This window comes from Rhododendron vialii, chromosome 8a (genome assembly GCF_030253575.1).
Source record: "Rhododendron vialii isolate Sample 1 chromosome 8a, ASM3025357v1".
NCBI classification, from domain to species: Eukaryota; Viridiplantae; Streptophyta; class Magnoliopsida; order Ericales; family Ericaceae; genus Rhododendron; species Rhododendron vialii.
In genome coordinates, this window is record NC_080564.1 from 28,952,510 (window position 1) to 28,969,674 (window position 17,165).

The window sequence follows — 17,165 nt, forward strand, 5'->3', positions numbered from 1 at the left end:
AAGGAAAGTACTCTAAATCCCAAACTATGGACACAAGACCAACTCCTCGTTGGAGAAAGAGTTATTAATCAATATCATCTCTCTTCATCAGTTATATAGCATACATTCTTGTGGGACAAACGAAAAATTCCAAAAAAATCCGGAAAAGAGAAGTCTATTAATGAACTCAATTTTGTTGTGGTGTGGATACTTCCTAGAATGAACTTAGGCCCCGTTTCAGAAACCTTTTTAAAAAATAAGCAGTTTATTTCATATTTTCAAACTCAAAAATAATATAAATGAAAAATAATTTTTTAATTTCTTTTACACCGTATTAAAGATCTTGATGAGATCTATTAAACAAGATCTATATTGGTAGGAAAATTATTTGCGTAAACATATTATTTTTGAGCTTGAAATTGCCTTCTTAAAAAATAAGTATTTATTTTACATTCCGAAACAGGGAAACCAATGACATCAAATCATGGCAGTTTCTAAGAGCATCCACAATGTAATAATCAAAACTAAATTGTTGCTAAAGTTAGCAATGTTTACTCAAAAAAGTGCTTACATTGTAATAACCAAACTTAGCAACCTCTTAGCAACTCATCAAATTTTGACCTTTGAATAACCAAACTTAACAACTTTTACCAATAACCAAAACTCAATAACCAAACCCAATAACCAAATTCAAAACTAAAAAATTAAAAAACACCTCACATAGGAATCGTCTCATCGAGACGAATAATTTGGTGTGGTCGGGGTGCGTGATTGGAACTCGTTTGCAATTGGACATAGATACATTGCGTATTGTAGGAGGTTTTTTTATAGGGATACAAAAATAACCAATGTGGAGATCAAGTTTGTTAGGTTTGATTATAAACTAAATGGATAATCAAATGCTGACGTGGCACATTTTAGTTATCGATTTTGATTATTCCCATTGCGGATGCTCTAAGGTATATGGAGTCATGGACCACTGTTAATTTGTTTGCGGAATAAGTTGTAACCACTACACCAACAATCATGCATGTAATCATTATACGCACAAATTCAAAACAAGTCTCCCTTTTATTTTTTTACTTCTATTCGATGTCAATCTGATCATTCAAAGAAGTCCGAAAAAGCCTAAAAATTAGCAAATGCATCCGTGCCTCCGATACTAATCAATTCTAATTTAGTACAAGATTTTACGTTTGCATCATGCATAAAATTGCACCATCACAATGAGTAACATATACATATTTTGTAAATTACGCTTGCCGATTTTCACTCTAGGTTATTTGTTTGCAAACTTTTTCTTGGTGTGTGTTTTGGTAATTTTGTTGCATGGTAAATGTTATATTTCTTCTCCCTAGTAGTCAAGTCAGGAGGATCAGTAAAATGTGGCTTTTCCCTATGGTTTTTACTCATTTTCCCATGTGAGGTTGAGTTGGTTTATTGATTCTAGGAATTCTATAATACTTCTTCCTACACAAAAAGAACATACTTATATTCTAACATGGCCCATGTGGGCCCACTTTTAGATGCAAAATTTTACACTTTTCCCAAATCAACTTTTTCTCCCATCAGCTGGCAGCCAGCACATATCACTAGATTATGGCCAATTTATTTAGACCAATTTGGTCCAAGAAGCTACGCCAAGTATTCCATTCTTTTGTGCTATATATAGTCAATCTATAAATTGTAGTCTTCAAAATCTCCATGTATCAAGGAAATAGTGACCTCAGGATCATAACTACTCCACTTTTGTTTTTTTTTTCTTGGTGAAAGTCAGCGTTGTTAGTCGTAGTGGGGTTAAAACTTCTGTCAAATGCACGAGAATACATGGTTGTTAGTCGTAGTGGGGTTCAAGTCTCTGTCAAATGTATAAGAATACATGATGTCTGCCACTCCACTTGCAATTCGCATTATAACTACTTTTTCTTCCCCTTGTTGAACGATCACCTGATTATTTTTATTTACCTCTTCTTTTTTTTTTTGTTCCAATAGCATGCAAAATTGCAAATAGAAATAACCTTATTTCTTTGTTTTGGGAAGTTTTGCTTGATCACCCTTTAAGATGAGATCATCTCATAAAACAAACGTGGCCTCGTGTAATTTAAATGTGTTGCAAATTAAAAACCCTCGCGACATGCTTTCCTTAATTTTGTATATTTGAATGTATGAATTACCAAAAGTAACAATCGTTAATTTAAAAATGCTCCCGTTGTCCCTTTTGAAGTGTCCATAAAAAGATGTGTATTTTTCAAATAAAAAAATAATTGGTGCAAAGAAATTTAAAAATTTGTCCAGATGGATGAATCGTTAGTTTTGATATTTAATTGGAGCAAAGAAATTTTAAAAAAATTATTCACTTAAGTACTTTATTTATTTTTATTTAGTATATGCACGATTCATTATGTCGGTCAGTTAGAAGGGATGGACAGAAGATATGGTCATATATTTTTTGTCTTGGAAGATATGGTCATATTTTTACATCGTTATCCATTTGCAATTCTTTCTTGACAATTGACAAATATAATTTGAAGATGATAACGATGTTACTCAATTATTTTTTGCACAAATAATTTTTATATCAAGACCTACAAAAAAATATTTTTCAACGTCACGGGGGAATTGGTAACATGCAAGAATTTTACGTGCAGAAATCTTTTGTACTGAAGAAACTATTAGTATAATTGGTGCTTAGAGTGTCTCCAACCTTTGTTGTCTATTTCCTCGACTCAAATTTAAAATTTGAGTAAAAATCACATAAACTCATCTCGGTATAATTGGTGCTTAGAGCATCTCAAGTTTTGTGTCTTTTTTTTTGATAAAAAATTAATTTTTACCCAAATATTTTTTCAAATATCTAAGATAACGCCAATTTTTTGAGTTTTATCTTATATATTTTCCAGAAATTTTGGATAAAAGCCATGAATTTACATTTTTCCGATTCGTCCTGCCCAGATGAATCGGAAAATTTAAAAAAAATGAGGCGCAAAACTAACATATGCAAAAAAAAAAAAAAATTGAATAAAGATAAATAAAAAAAAAAAAAGCCTCAAAAAAGTGTTTACAAAATGCTATTTGTGTTGGAAAAAGCTATGGGTACATGTGAGCATGTACATATCATGCACATATGAATTTTGTGGGGCCCACTTCGGGTCACACAAAGATGATTCGAACCCTCCATTATTTTTAAAAACATTTTTTTATAGAACCCTGTAAAAAATCAGCTCAATCCGATATCGTTAAGGATTTTTTCGGAACCGATATTGGGTTGAACTGTTTTGTTACAAGACTTCGAAAAAAAAAAAAATAATGCACGGTTCGAATTATTACTGCAGAACCTGAGATGAAACCCACAAAATTTATATGTAATGCTATATGTAACCATAGCATTGCTCGTATGTATTTGATGAAGAATTTATATCTTTCGGATAATTTCGCCAACGGGCGTCCAACCATCGATACCATTGGATAATACGGCGACACGTAATCGAATCTGGGAAACGTGTAACCTGCACCTCCGGTCTCTCCCACATTTAAAATACCGGTACAATAAAAAAAAAGGACAAGTGGGTCGGTCACCTCATACAGCCGGTCACCCTTTTCACTCCCGATAAAAATTTACTCCAATAATACTGTACTACGGTTGCTACAATCGAAAGAAAACGATTCCTTAAGTAGTTAAGGTCCAAGTTCAAATCACTACTCTTCTCTGTCTCTCTCTCATCTGCGAGCTACTGCAAGGAATGTCGATCCACTTCCGACCGATATAATTAGAGAAAGCTATTTACGTATATAGGGAGAGAGAGAGATTGTTATGGGTGGGGTGACTTCGTCGGTGGCGGCGAAGCTGGCGTTCTTCCCACCGAGCCCGCCGTCGTACAAGCTAATTACGGACGAGGCCACCGGGCTGCTGCTGCTGGACGCATTCCCTCACCGGGAGAACGTCGAGGTACTGAAGCTGCCGACTCGACGGGGCACGGAGATCGTCGCGGTGTACGTGCGGTACCCGATGGCGACCTCCACCCTGCTTTACTCTCACGGGAATGCTGCTGATGTTGGCCAGATGTACGAGCTTTTCATCGAGTTGAGCATCCACTTGCGCGTCAATCTCATGGGGTACTCTCTCTCTCTCTCTCTCTCTCTCTCTCTCTCTCCTAGTTTTAGTATATGTATTATAGGGTCTTATATTGACAGCTATTTGGGCTGTAGATAAGCTCAGAAAAGAGAGAAAAAACTCATATTTCTTTGCGCTTGATTTTTTACAACTTTTATATAACGGGTGTCCGGGCAGCTTATACAGTTAATTTTAATTCTCGGTTCAATCTCACCGTCCACTAATGTTGGTATTGCCCATATTAAACAACGGTTTCGGACACGTAACATAACGGTGGATGTGTAGCGCTATCAAAGTATCTGAGGATCGGTTATCGCAGTCGGGATTTTTTTTTAAATTATTTGTGAGGAAAAAAATTTAAGTGCCGAAATCAGCCGTAACAGCCGAGTATCGACTGTAACAGTCGTGAATCGGTCTGTGAACTGAAAACGGACTGATAAGTAACAAGAACCGGCCAATACGCATGCGATTTTTCCTCCCACTGATATATCGGGGTGTAACGGCATCAAAAGGCCACAGAACCGTTACGTAAGGAACAATTTTTAAATTCTTGTTCTAGACTGACACATAGGAATTGATATTGATAGATAGCGCCTGTGAAGTTTCGAACTTTGAGATATTAGGAGGGGAGTAAATTCCTACCTAAGTTTCGAACTTTGAGATATTAGGAGTAAATTCCTACCTAAGTGTCGGACCTTGGAAATCAGGCCAACCCTTGTGGTTATATGTCTCTGTATGTATTGATCACTGTTTTGTGAATTAGATGTACCCAATTTGAAATTATGGCTGATGTGTCGTGCCCAGTGGCGGAGCCAGGATTTGGTCGTGGAGGTAGCACCGTTCAATGAAAATCTAGTTACATGTAGTACAGAAAAATATGAAGACAAAAATTTAAGTGTAATGTCATATAAGTGTGTTCTGTAGTGAGCTTTTTCTGTGAAAGAAATAAATGGTTGCTTAACCTCTCTTATGGTATGCAAATACAAGACATTACAATATTAATTTTCTTGATTCAAACAGGTCATTCTCTAAATTGCAATATTTATATAAAGTATTGCATAACCGTAAATACATAGTACTCGATCAAACCACGTTAGTTTATGATAATAAAATGTGTTGGAATGGGTTACATAAAAATTTAATGTTCAAATTGGTCATGTTGCTTTTTAATTAGCAGAAAAAATACAAATTTTGTGAGAATCTATGCAAAAATTTAGAGAGATCTGTTTTAGAGAATAGAAAAGGGAAAAAAAAAAAGAACAACAAATAGTTTTGCGGGTTTCAAACCCTAGCGGCTGGCTTAGATGACCAGGCGCCTTACCAGCATGCCAAAGTTTGAGGCTTTACTTCTTTGTTCACATATTTTATACTTAACCTTTGTATTGCAAAGTTTTTTTTTATTTGGTTTTTTTTTTAACAATGGGGTGGCACGTGCCACTCCTCCCCCCCACACCCTCCCCACCCCGCCCTTAATTGCCTCCGCCCCTAGTGCCTATGAGGTCTTTGTGATGTTTCTTTACTGAGAGGAAAGGTATATTATGGGATTGCCTTATCGGAGATGGAGGTTGTCTTAAAGATAAAATCTTGGGGGGTGATGTACTTTTCCCAATTTATTGTGAATGGTGACTTTGTTGGAGATGGATTTACATTTTCTATTGAGTTTGAGGTCTGGCAGGCCGCAGGCCTGGAAATGTTAGTGAACAGTCCAGCACGATTGTGTATATGTGGATTTCAAATGAAGGGAATATTGTTAGTAGTTTTCAAGTTTAGGTTTCTGTGGATTTTGACATTGAGTTTGGGAGCTTTATAATGATTTTTACATTTGAATCCTTCATGTTAATGATAGTAGTAATAAAAAATAAAATAAAAAACCCCAATAAAATGCAACTCTACTGCCTCTTACAGTATTGGTTTACAAGCCGCCTATACTAAGCTTGTTATACTAAAGTTTGTTATATTTATGTTGAAATTGAAAGACCATTAATTCATTTTGTTTGACATCCATATCTATCCTAACGTAGCATTAGTAGTCAATGCTTGATATACATTTTTTTTTTTTTGTTTCTCTTGATTTGTTGTGGGTCTGTTCCTTGCGTTATTTGATGTATACTTCTGCGGTACAATGGTTAGTTCCTTATAGTACTTGGTCTGGTTGAGATTGGAGGGTATGATGGTCACTGATGTGTTGCTCTTTGTTTTCCATGAGCAAATTGTCAAAAGAAAAGTAGGCAGATGTTATTTGTAACAGCAACTTAAAATTGGGGAAATGCTCAACTAATATCAAGCGGAGAAGCAAAATAGTTATGGGGGACGTTTTAGCCCGTAAGATATGATGTCGTGACCAATTTTAACTCAATTAGATGATGCCAATAATGCCAAAGCAGGTTAATTTAGCCAACAATAAGTGGTTGGCAGTTGGCACCAACAAACCACTAGTTTGGATGGACTTTAACGCAATCGTGTAACTCATGCTTCTGTTTAAACTATAATTCAATGACTAAGTGGACTTGGACTTTTTCAATTGAAGTTTGTTTAACTCTTATTTCTCAGAAGAACAAAATGGTACGTATAGATGTGCATTCCTTTAACAAGTCCTTGTTCTTAGCAATATTCTGGTCTATCTCTGGGATTTCCCTTTTGTAATTCTGAAATTCTTTTGAAACGGTGTTCGGGTTTATTTTACTAAAAGAAACAACTAAAGACGCAAGGGATTGAATTGCTGCCCCATTTATGCGTCTTCTTGTGACGGCGGATGCCTAAACGTACAAATTTGACTTCATGTTGTGCATATTAGCCATATTGACTGGAACCTTATGGACATGTTTTATTGTTGTCCTGCTAAACAGTTTTGTGGTCAAGGCTACATGACTACATGTGTTTACGCTCGGGACCATGAATTACCCAATCCCTGAGGAAATTGTTCTTTACAACCAAAGATTGAATTGTGTGTTCTTCGAAATCCTTTCAATGTGATAGTTGCAATATCAATTTGAACTAGTGTTTTGTTTCTCTGTCGTATTATATTCTGAAAATAAATCCTGGAACTGCAGTTCTTTTAGTTTTAATATCTCATGATGCACTTGAGAACAGTGGAATTCTGTAATAGGTTCAGGGTTCTGGGTCACTGTGTCTGAGGTCTTGTTCCAATGCCTCAGTGTAAATGTAATTTGTCTCCAACCTGCTAGCAATAATCTCCTATCCTGCTATAAGTTGTAAAAGCAAAATGCTTTCTTCTGACACTATTTTCCTTGTTAGATACAGTCTTTGTTCTTATGCCGTTGTTTATATGGGTTTTTAACTTTATATGGACACTCATGTTCTGAATTTATGCAGGTATGACTACTCTGGCTATGGGCAGTCAACTGGGAAGGTAAACTTCGGTTATTTGATTTACTTATTCCTGGAAAAAAGATTGATTTTGGTTTCTTGAGTCAACTTTAATGCCTGAAAGCAAATTCTGAAATTTACATGTACACTTCATTACAGCCGAGTGAGCACAACACTTATGCAGACATAGAAGCTGCATATAAGTGTCTTGAAGAGAGCTATGGTGCTAAGCAGGAAGAGATCATCCTTTACGGCCAATCTGTTGGAAGTGGGCCTACCTTGGACCTCGCGGCCCGTCTGCCTCGTCTAAGAGCCGTTGTCTTACATAGTCCAATACTCTCAGGCTTAAGAGTCATGTATTCTGTGAAGCGCACTTACTGGTTCGACATCTACAAGGTAAAGTTCATGCATTCTGGTCCATAATATATCTCTTATGCAGATTCTATGCCTCTGAACATAATCTTCAATTGCTGTCATGCAGAACATTGACAAAATCCCGTTTGTGAAGTGTCCAGTTCTGGTCATCCATGTAAGTTTTCAAGTCCCAAATCCCAATACTGCTACCCAACACAGAGTAGTAAAACTGCGCACCAACTCATTAAGTTATGTCTTCTCACACCTGACAGCAAAAACTTTTGTTTCAATCTTTCGTTGGCTACTGTTGCATGCCATGAAAATTTCTTGAACGAATTTTGGCGTGGAGCTGTACGCTATGCGCACTATGTGGAACTTAATGGTTTGATTTAGCTTTTAGTGGCACTAAAAAGCACTAGTCATTCATTCTAGCAAGCTCATATCAAGAAGCACAAGGGCAATGTGTATTGCGAGTTTGCAACAACATAGATAATGTTGTAGTAGCGTTTCTCTGTGGCTCGATAATTTAGATAATGGGGCAGGGTTAACTGCATGATTCCCTCCTTTAAGGTAACCAGATTGTTATTGACGCTTTCATGGGTAATCGGTCTGATCCAATTGGTTAATTCTAATATTAAGGTTCACGTGGTTAGTAGGAATCATCAAAAGTTCAGCCTCAGTTTTCACTACCACAGTCACGAGCTTAGTGGGAACCTTCCAAACAAGAAGAGGCATTGCATGTGATTCGACATATAACTGCAACTTGTTACATGATGATAATGATGTTGTTGAGGCTTAATTTTGTTGTGTAGTTCTCTTCGATCCCAACCTGTTCCTTGGCACATTACCACTCTTAAGCCAGTCACCTTGCTTAACTTTTACTGCGTCTGCATGTTAGTTCTCACGGTATGGAATAGATAAGGGGAACATTGGTTGTTTCTTCTTTTGGTTTGTAATGAAAAGATCATCTGTCATCAACGGAAACTCATTTTAACACATCTATAAATTACTTTGCAAACAACCCAAGTTCTTCAATTGCATCCTTCAAGTGTGAGACAAATATTAGGGACTATCTTGTATTTATTCTATTAATTCTGACCCTTTTGATTTGGTCGTCTTGGAAAATGTTGTGCAGGGAACGTCTGATGAAGTTGTTGACTGCTCCCATGGTAAACAGCTTTGGGAACTCAGCCAGGACAAATACGAACCGTTGTGGGTTAAAGGAGGAAACCACTGCAATTTAGAGCTGTATCCAGATTACATCAGGCATCTGAAGAAGTTCGTATTTCATGTGGAGAAACCACCCACGAAGAGGATCAGTTCAAGGAAAAGCGTAGACCGACCGGAACATTCTAGAATGAGTACTGATTGTTTCGAGGCTTCAAGGAAAAGCACCGACAGGAGGGAAAAATCAAGACGAAGCACTGATAAGCATGAGAAATTGAAATTCCGTGAGTTCAAATTTAATAATGATGACAAGCTTGCAAAGTTAAAAATGAATTTGGACCATGTGGAGAGATCACGGCGGAGCGTGGAATACCATGAGAAGTCGCGGAGAAGCATCGAGCATCAGCTCGAGAAAGCGAGGAAGAGTGTAGATTGGTTGGATAGAATCCGAGCAGTTTAAAGAGAGTACCACACGTAAAATACGCGCATCGACTTTATACTGATGGTAAAATTGGTGGTGTAACTTGTGCTTTTTTTATGCTAACATTTGAGTTGTTAATTTGGTACCTGTACTAGTGTACTGTAATAGGTCTTGTTTCATTCTCTGGTTGAACTTGAACTTACAGCTGCTTGATGTGGCTATGTCGATGTAAATGATTTCATTTTCTTTCTCTGAACCACAGTTTCCTTTGGCTGTGGATTACTGGCAAGTTGCAGAGGGAAAAGGAAAAGAGAATTTGCTATTAGTACTTGTTTGGATGAATAAAATACATGAAAAAATGAAAAGAAATTTTGGATTTTTGACTCCAGGTTCAACTTGCACTAGAAAATTCCATACTCACTTTATTCCAACTACTACTTTTATAAGTACAATTTATGTGTTCTCTTGGACTTGGCTTAAATCTGAAAGTTGTTATTATTTGAATTTTTTTTTTGCATTTGTTAGTTTTGCGCTAAATTTTTGTAAGTTAAAAACTGGCTATTTCTCAAAATACTTGGGTAAAATTAAATAAAAAATTACTTTTCCAATTCCTCTCGTTTAGGTGAAACAATAATCTACAAAAGTTTAGCACAAAACTAACAAATGCAAAAAAAAATTCAAATAAGGACAAAACTTTCAAATTTAAATTAAGTTTAAGTTAAGTCCAAGTGAACGCACTTTATTGGATTTTTGTTTTTAAGGTCCATGAAATGGAAATTATTTTACTACTTACTAATTTGATAAATGAGTTTCGATCCAGTATACCAGATTTTTTGTCATGATAAATGTATTTCTAGCATGCAATTATTGAAAACAGATGAATGTAGTATTATTAATAAAAAAGTCTTAAGACATGAATATTTTTTTCTCATGGAAGTAAACACACACACACACACAACTCATACTGGTCTATAGGGAACCGGAGAGGATCAATAATGGCGGTCAAGGAAAGTTTTTTTTGATCGGTCTTGCTATTGTCAGCCCACTGAGCTGACGATAAGCATACTAAAAGACAAAAAAAACACGTATTTCTGTGTACTTTTTATACCTTTAATACACATTCACACACTCACTATTGTCAGCCCATTGGGCTGATTTTAGAATTTTCCTTTTTTGATTAAACCAGACCAAATTTCTACCCCGTTCTCTTATGGTCATCTATAATGGGACTCAATCTTTTTAGTGCGAATTTAATCTTTCACTCATATAATCAATTAAAGCTAGTTCAGTTGGCCAAGGCTCTTTCATCTCACTAGGAAGTTAGTAGTTCGAAACTCCTCACCTACGTATGTGGGTGTTTTTCCCTTAGGTTTTGTTCCGTTGCACGGAAAGGTCCTGCCATAAATAAGGAAGAAATTTTAGTTTCATGTTAGGACATAGGGGAAAAAAAAATTCATTCTCATTTAGTACTTTACCTCACTTTTCTTGAGAATCATTGTTTTATATAACATTCCCGACAACTGAACGGAGCCCTAGAGGGACTCTCTTCCTTTCTTTGTTTCTTCCCTATGATGGCTTATTTTATTAGTTGAGTTTGACTTTCTTATTTCGTGGACTCTCACAATTAATATAGTATCCTGTGAAAATCTAGTTGAGTTTTTGTTTTGTTTTTTTTCCAAACCATAGAATGTTACTCCCTCCGTCCAACTTAAGTATCCTCTAAGGGGAATTTAGTTTTTTAAGAAGTCAAAATATTTGCTCCAAATTTCCAAAATTAACCTTACAAACTATGAAGTTAATTATGTGTATTTAAATTGTTTATATCTTTTAATATGGATCTCAAAAAATATGTAATATGGATCTTATTTGATAGATTTCAATTAGTTTTGTTTTACAAAGTTTTTAAAATTATGAAAAATATTACTACGTATAAGTTGAAAGATATTGTTAATCTGAAAATATCATGAATATAAAAAAATTTCAAATCAATTAGGAAGAAAGATACTTTTTAGGGGTAAAATAGAAAGTTTGGCATGTTTTGATGATTATTTTTAAAAAATGAACACTTATTTTACGACATTTCAAAATAAAAACATGAACACTTAAAATTAGATGGTGGGAGTCGTATGTTTGTTAAATTACTCCGATTGTTGCTCCATCAGCTCAAATCCACGTCCTCATCCTTAGGACTCATATCCATAGAGAAAGATCGTTGAGCCAAAGTTCAACGTTTAATCTGGTTTAGAGGACGTTTCTGCTAACCAAAAAGTTGTAGACCACAAATTTTTTGTTTTGTTTTATTCGAATTTTCTCCAAGTTTGTTAGTTTTGTGAAAATTTTTTTATGTATTATTATTCGTTTCGACGAGAGGAATCAATCAAATAAAAAAATTATGACTTTTACACAATTAGTTTTACAAATATTCAAGAAAAAGCCCAAAAAGTTTATTTTTTCTGGATATTTTCAAAAATAATTGTGTAGTAGTCATACTATTTTACTTGTTCAATTTCTCTCATCGAGACGAATTAATATTTAATAATACATGAATATTTGGAGTAAAACTAACAAACGTGAAAAAAATTTGAATAAGAACAAAAATCAATAAAGAATCAAACTTTCTGGTTGGCGGAAACATCTCCTTAGTTCAACTTGAATGACAAAAAAAAAATTTGTTTACCATAAAAAAAGAATGACAACAAAAAAAGAGATTAGAATATTTTGAATTAAAAAGGAAGAAATATTGACGATATTCACAAATGAATTAGGAAAGTGTCATGTTCGAAATGGAGTACTTTTAGTTTTAAACTTAAACCTCTGTTGAAACTTTCCCTTTCCACTTAGGATAAGGACAGTGCTTTAACTCTAACCCAATTAGGAGTGTTTCTTCTTCAGAAAGAACTACCACCCCTGTTCCTCAATTTCATCCTCCAACCAATTCTCGGTCCAGAATCTCGATAAAACCTAGATATCGATCAAACCCACCTCGATTCAATCAATATGTAAGCAATATATTGCCTCAATTGCACTAATATTACTCGTTTTCGTTGAAAAGAATGGATTTTTTCAGGTCTCAAGACGAAGAAATCGCTCTGAATGCAATCAAGCACGCTGTGAAGGCTCTTCGGAAGCGGCACTTGCTCGAAGAGAGCGCTCATGCCCCAGCTCTCATCGCTCTCTACAAGCCTCTGGCTTATCAGGTGCTCCCTCCCCCCTCTGTATGTATAAATATATACTCCCTCGTCCCGTAATTTTAGTCCATCTTTCGATTTTAAGATGTCCCAAAATACATGTCCACTTTAAAATGTCAAAGCCGAAATCTTTGTAGCTGTCCAGAAATATGTTTCACTAGTGGGTTTGAACACTTTGAAAGGTTGGAATAGAGGGACAACTTTGGTAGTAAGTACCTTTGATTTGATTTTAAAAAAGGACCAGAATTATGGGACGGAGGAGGGTATGAGTGTATCTATATTGAGGTAATTTAGACCCAACGAATCTGTTTTCATGCACTTGAGTTAGTATGTATGCTTTTTGTATGGTAGACAGATACATTCACCGTTCTCCGGTCCTTATTCGTGTTATACTAAATTTTTAGTTAGAATGAGTAAAAGCTTCCTTGATTGAATTACTCCATTGGGGAAACAAAATTGAACGGTAAGTTTGAGTAAAAGTTTAATTAATGGTAGAGTGGTAAGTTCGAAAACCATAAAGTAGCTGTGAAGAGTTGAAGATGTTCAAGCCTTTAAGTTAAGGAAAAAGTATCCGTTGATTTGGGTAGAAATATGAATAAGACTCACTTGGATACATGCGTTGAGTGAAGGAACTGAGAAGGACTTGGGAGCTATTTTTGCTGAGATTTAAGTTTTGACTCAAGATTTGAGCAAAGGCTAGAGATGCCCATACTCAGCGAAGCAGTTTATCTACACTTCCATTAAAATCTGAATCTTTAGTGTTATTCAAGCACCTTTAAGTCCTGTCTTGTCTGATTGAATTGTGAACTGGATAGGTTCTGGGAAGAAGGTAAACAAATCTGCTATTAAAACGTTGTGAGTCCTAGTTTAAATTGTAGGCCACAATAGCTTTTTTTGATACCATCAATGCATGGACTCTAGGAGTTTATCTTGTTCTCGCAACCATAATAAAGTTTCCCCTTTTGTATTTTATTCCTTTCTTGTTTGTCCTTCGTGGTGTAATTGAGTTGGTATTACTTGAAGGGCTCAGTATGGAAAGAGAAGGCAGAAAATCTTGAAGTCGAACTTCAACATTGTTACAAAGCTCAAGCTCAATTATCTGAACAGCTTGTGGCGGAAGTGGCCGAATCCAGAGCTTCAAAAGCTTCAGTTCAACAGAGAGAAGCCACAATCTTGGATGTGCAGAATGAGCTCACAAAAGCAAGGTTTTTTTTTTTCTTTTCCTACTACTACTGTATGTTTTTTCGTTTTCCTATATTTACTGAGGTGAAATGTTGAGATTACAAGGCTTCTGGCAGATGATTGAAACAAATGTACATGCTGCAGGGATGAATGCTCTCATTTAACTGAGCTATTAGAAGAAAAGAATAAAGCATTAGAATTAGTCATAAGTGAGAACGAGGAACTGAAAACTCAGTTGGAGGAGATCACTGCGAGAGCTAAGAATGCTGAGGGTGAAAATAAGACATTCATTGATCGTTGGATGCTGGAAAAAATGCGGGATGCTGAACGCCTTAATGAGGTATTTTGGTTCTAGTTTTGTTCAACATTGTGGACTCCTTTATGATGCATTTGTTGTTAATGACAGAAGATATAGTTCAAAAGGACAAGGTACATTTGATACATTCCAATTTCTCAGTTGTCATCAATAAGGAGATCTGCTTTGAACTGTTCTCTGTTGGTGTTTCTTTCAACTAGTGTCGGAACTTGTCAGAATTTGGGAGGAGAATGCTACCTCTTTCTGGTTATTATGTAAAAAAGTAGGGGGACAATGAAAATATTTTCCTATGTTTATGTATAACCGACAAGTGAGCATTCAACATAGTTTTTAACTTTTTATGTTTCAAGTTCTAGGGCTGTTATAACTTTTCTTGGATGAACTATTGAGATACATAACGGGGAAAGAATATATAGGCTAAAAGTCTGGTTGCGGGTACAATTGATGTGTTTTTCCTCTGTGAAGAAACCAAAGACATTCCTTGTAAAATCCAACTGAAGAGTGGAATACAGCAGAATCGTTGAATGTTATCCAGTGCTCATGTGTAGTGCTCAACAACTATGTGCTTACACTAAAAGTTTGTAATTTGTAAACACTGAGTATGCAAGAGTTGTTCGGTGTCTGCCGAACGAAATCCTAGAGCCGCCACTGCTCTCTCTCTCTCTCTCTGTTTGGTGTCTGCTGAACGAAATCCTAGAGCCGCCACTGCTCTCTCTCTCTCTCTCTCTCTCTCTCTCTCTCTCTCTCTCTCTCTCTCTCTCTCTCTCTCTCTCATTTTGGACTTTGGAGGATAAGTTGTAGTCCTACGAGTGGAATGCATATGTAGTTGTTTCCCCCTGTTCCTCATGTTTACGATGGCATAAAGATTTAGGGTGAATAGGGTGAAGTGAGTCTTCATCCTGTGGACCCATTTTGTCACAGATTGGTGCATGTTTATAAGATTTGCACACCATGTTATAGCCAGAGATGTGAATTTGACCACACCCTTTGTAATTAACTTCTTACGGTTACGGGTACAGGGGCTATTCTAATCTGTAACATAGGCTCTTGTATTGAAACCAAGTTCATACTTCTCTCTCCATTTTGATTCTAAGAGGTCCTTGTCGTTCATTTCCTATGTTTTTTCAGAAGATCCAGATGCTTAAGTTCGCATTGTTCTACCTGCTCTCCTATTTTAGGTTAACTAATCTTCTTCTTGTGGTGTTAGGCTAATGCACTTTACGAAGACATGCTCGGTCAACTCAAGGCGAGAGGAATAGAACAACTTGCAAGGCAGCAAGTCGATGGTGTGGTCCGCCGAAGTGAAGAAGGGGCCGAATACTATGCAGAGTCTGCTGTCCCCACTGTATCCAAGCACCATATACATGCACATGAAGGTGGATGTGCTGCCATAGTTTTTGAAAACAGTTCCGGTACATTGGCTAGTGGCGGACAAGACAAGACCATCAAAATCTGGGATACAGACACTGGATCCCTTAGACGCACTCTTTGTGGTTGTCTAGGCTCTATTCTTGATCTTGCCATTACGAATGATAACAGCTCAATAATCGCCGCTAGCAGTTCAAACAATTTGTACATTTGGGATGCAGATTCTGGTAGGATGAATCATACACTAAAAGGTCATAAAGATAAAGTGTGTGCTGTAGACACGAGCAAAGTCTCCCGTTTCCATGTAGTAAGTGCAGCTTATGATCGCACAATAAAAGTTTGGGATCTACATAAAGGTAAATGCATCAACACGATAATTTTCCATAGCAATTGCAATGCTATTTGTTTCAGCATCGATGGACAGACGATTTGCTCGGGTCACGTGGACGGTAGTCTTCGGTTGTGGAATATGCAGACAGGAAAGCTACTCAGCGAAGTTGCTGCACATTCGCTTGCTGTGACTTCAATATCTCTTTCTAGAAGTGGCAATGTGATATTGACTAGCGGGAGAGACGGGTTGCACAATTTGTTCGACGTGCGATCTCTGGAGGTTTGTAGCACACTTAAAGCTAGTGGATATAAAATGGCATCTAATTGGAGCCGGTCCTGTATCAGTCCAGATGAAAACTACGTTGCTGCTGGATCTGCTGACGGGTCTGTCTATATTTGGTCTGTATCAAAAGCTAGTATAGTCAGCACTCTTAAGGAACACACTGCTTCTGTTTTATGTTGTTCATGGGGTGGTGTTGGAAAACCTCTTGCTTCCTCTGATAAAAATGGAATTATTTGTACGTGGACATGATTGATGTCATGGTTAGCATCGTTCTCAGGTTTTATTGCCTTGTCATGTATATTTAGCACGTTCTCGGGTTTTATTGCCTTGTCATGTAAATTTAGCATTCTAGTCTCAGACAAGCCTTTTTCTGCGAAGTTGGATCAGTTCAGCCATCACAGCTGTTGTTTATTCTTAAAATTACCACTGCAACCACAAGGTTCATAGAAGATAGGGCCGTTATTTGTTTGGTGATAACTTTCGATTTCATTCATACTTGAAGATAGCAGGGAATTTGTAATAATTCTTTAGGTTGAAGCGGTTTATTTTTATGAAGTTTAGATTATGGGAGCCCTTATCAGTTGTAAGAAAAGAAAGTATTCATTCCAATGTTTCGAATTTGTTTTAGTATTGAAAGAGTAGTTGTTTGGTTGTCTGGGTTGTGGGGTATTCGGTATGTGTTTGGATGTGGCTGGTACCTGTTGTTAGGTTTCCTTTAATCAGAAAATTAAGCGAATCCATGAGTTTCTTTGTTTCTAGATTTTGCAAAGGTGTTGCAAGTATGCATTTGTGTTTCGAGCATACAAGCGTGTGTATTTCCGGTCGATGCACGTCCATACTGCATTTCTAACAACAAATCTGGCGACTTCAGAAACTTAAGTGGTATTACTCAGTAACTTTGTAGCAAAGCTGCACTTACCATATTCATTGCACACTTCTAAACAGAGTTGACAAATGAATATACGTCTTAAATCATAAACTACAGGGCACTATCAATGTAGATCCTGTTCAAAATTTTTTTTAATAGAACGTACGTTCCCTTACATGCCAAATTCAAATATAAGATGCAAAACTGTTCATTCCGAACCTTGTCTTGCATGCCTAGTTGTTGATGCTTTACTCAACATTGTTACTCTACC

At 36.5% G+C, this 17,165-nt stretch overlaps 2 protein-coding genes across 3 annotated transcripts; both read left to right on the forward strand.

The window, feature by feature from the left end:
* The first annotated feature begins 3,582 nt into the window (after window positions 1-3,582).
* On the forward strand, window positions 3,583-9,684 carry LOC131335926 (uncharacterized). Its single transcript, XM_058371489.1, has 5 exons — window positions 3,583-4,092; window positions 7,424-7,460; window positions 7,577-7,813; window positions 7,899-7,946; window positions 8,907-9,684. The coding sequence occupies exons 1-5, from the start codon at window positions 3,791-3,793 to the stop codon at window positions 9,396-9,398; spliced, it is 1,116 nt and encodes a 371-aa protein (XP_058227472.1). The 5' UTR covers window positions 3,583-3,790; the 3' UTR covers window positions 9,399-9,684.
* Window positions 9,685-12,200: 2,516 nt separating this feature from the next.
* LOC131335928 (autophagy-related protein 16-like) lies at window positions 12,201-16,437 on the forward strand. 2 transcript variants are annotated; one of them, XM_058371491.1, is made up of 5 exons: window positions 12,201-12,358; window positions 12,427-12,556; window positions 13,571-13,752; window positions 13,874-14,069; window positions 15,253-16,437. In XM_058371491.1, coding segments are annotated over exons 1-5 (1,533 nt in total). In that variant the 5' UTR covers window positions 12,201-12,356; the 3' UTR covers window positions 16,276-16,437. The 2 variants fall into 2 exon arrangements, with proteins under 2 accessions (XP_058227474.1, XP_058227473.1); XM_058371490.1 differs by having other exon boundaries at window positions 12,213-12,358; window positions 12,412-12,556.
* The last annotated feature ends 728 nt before the right edge of the window (window positions 16,438-17,165 follow it).

Bases quoted from the DNA above. Each gene is read 5' to 3' on its own strand.
- LOC131335926 (XM_058371489.1), top strand. From the start codon at position 3,791: ATGGGTGGGGTGACTTCGTCGGTGGCGGCGAAGCTGGCGTTCTTCCCA. The intron at 7,814-7,898 runs GTAAAGTTCATG...GCTGTCATGCAG, and splicing joins ACTGGTTCGACATCTACAAG to AACATTGACAAAATCCCGTT. The intron at 7,947-8,906 runs GTAAGTTTTCAA...AATGTTGTGCAG, and splicing joins GTCCAGTTCTGGTCATCCAT to GGAACGTCTGATGAAGTTGT.
- LOC131335928 (XM_058371490.1), top strand. From the start codon at position 12,413: ATGGATTTTTTCAGGTCTCAAGACGAAGAAATCGCTCTGAATGCAATC. The intron at 13,753-13,873 runs GTTTTTTTTTTT...TACATGCTGCAG, and splicing joins AATGAGCTCACAAAAGCAAG to GGATGAATGCTCTCATTTAA. The intron at 14,070-15,252 runs GTATTTTGGTTC...TTGTGGTGTTAG, and splicing joins ATGCTGAACGCCTTAATGAG to GCTAATGCACTTTACGAAGA.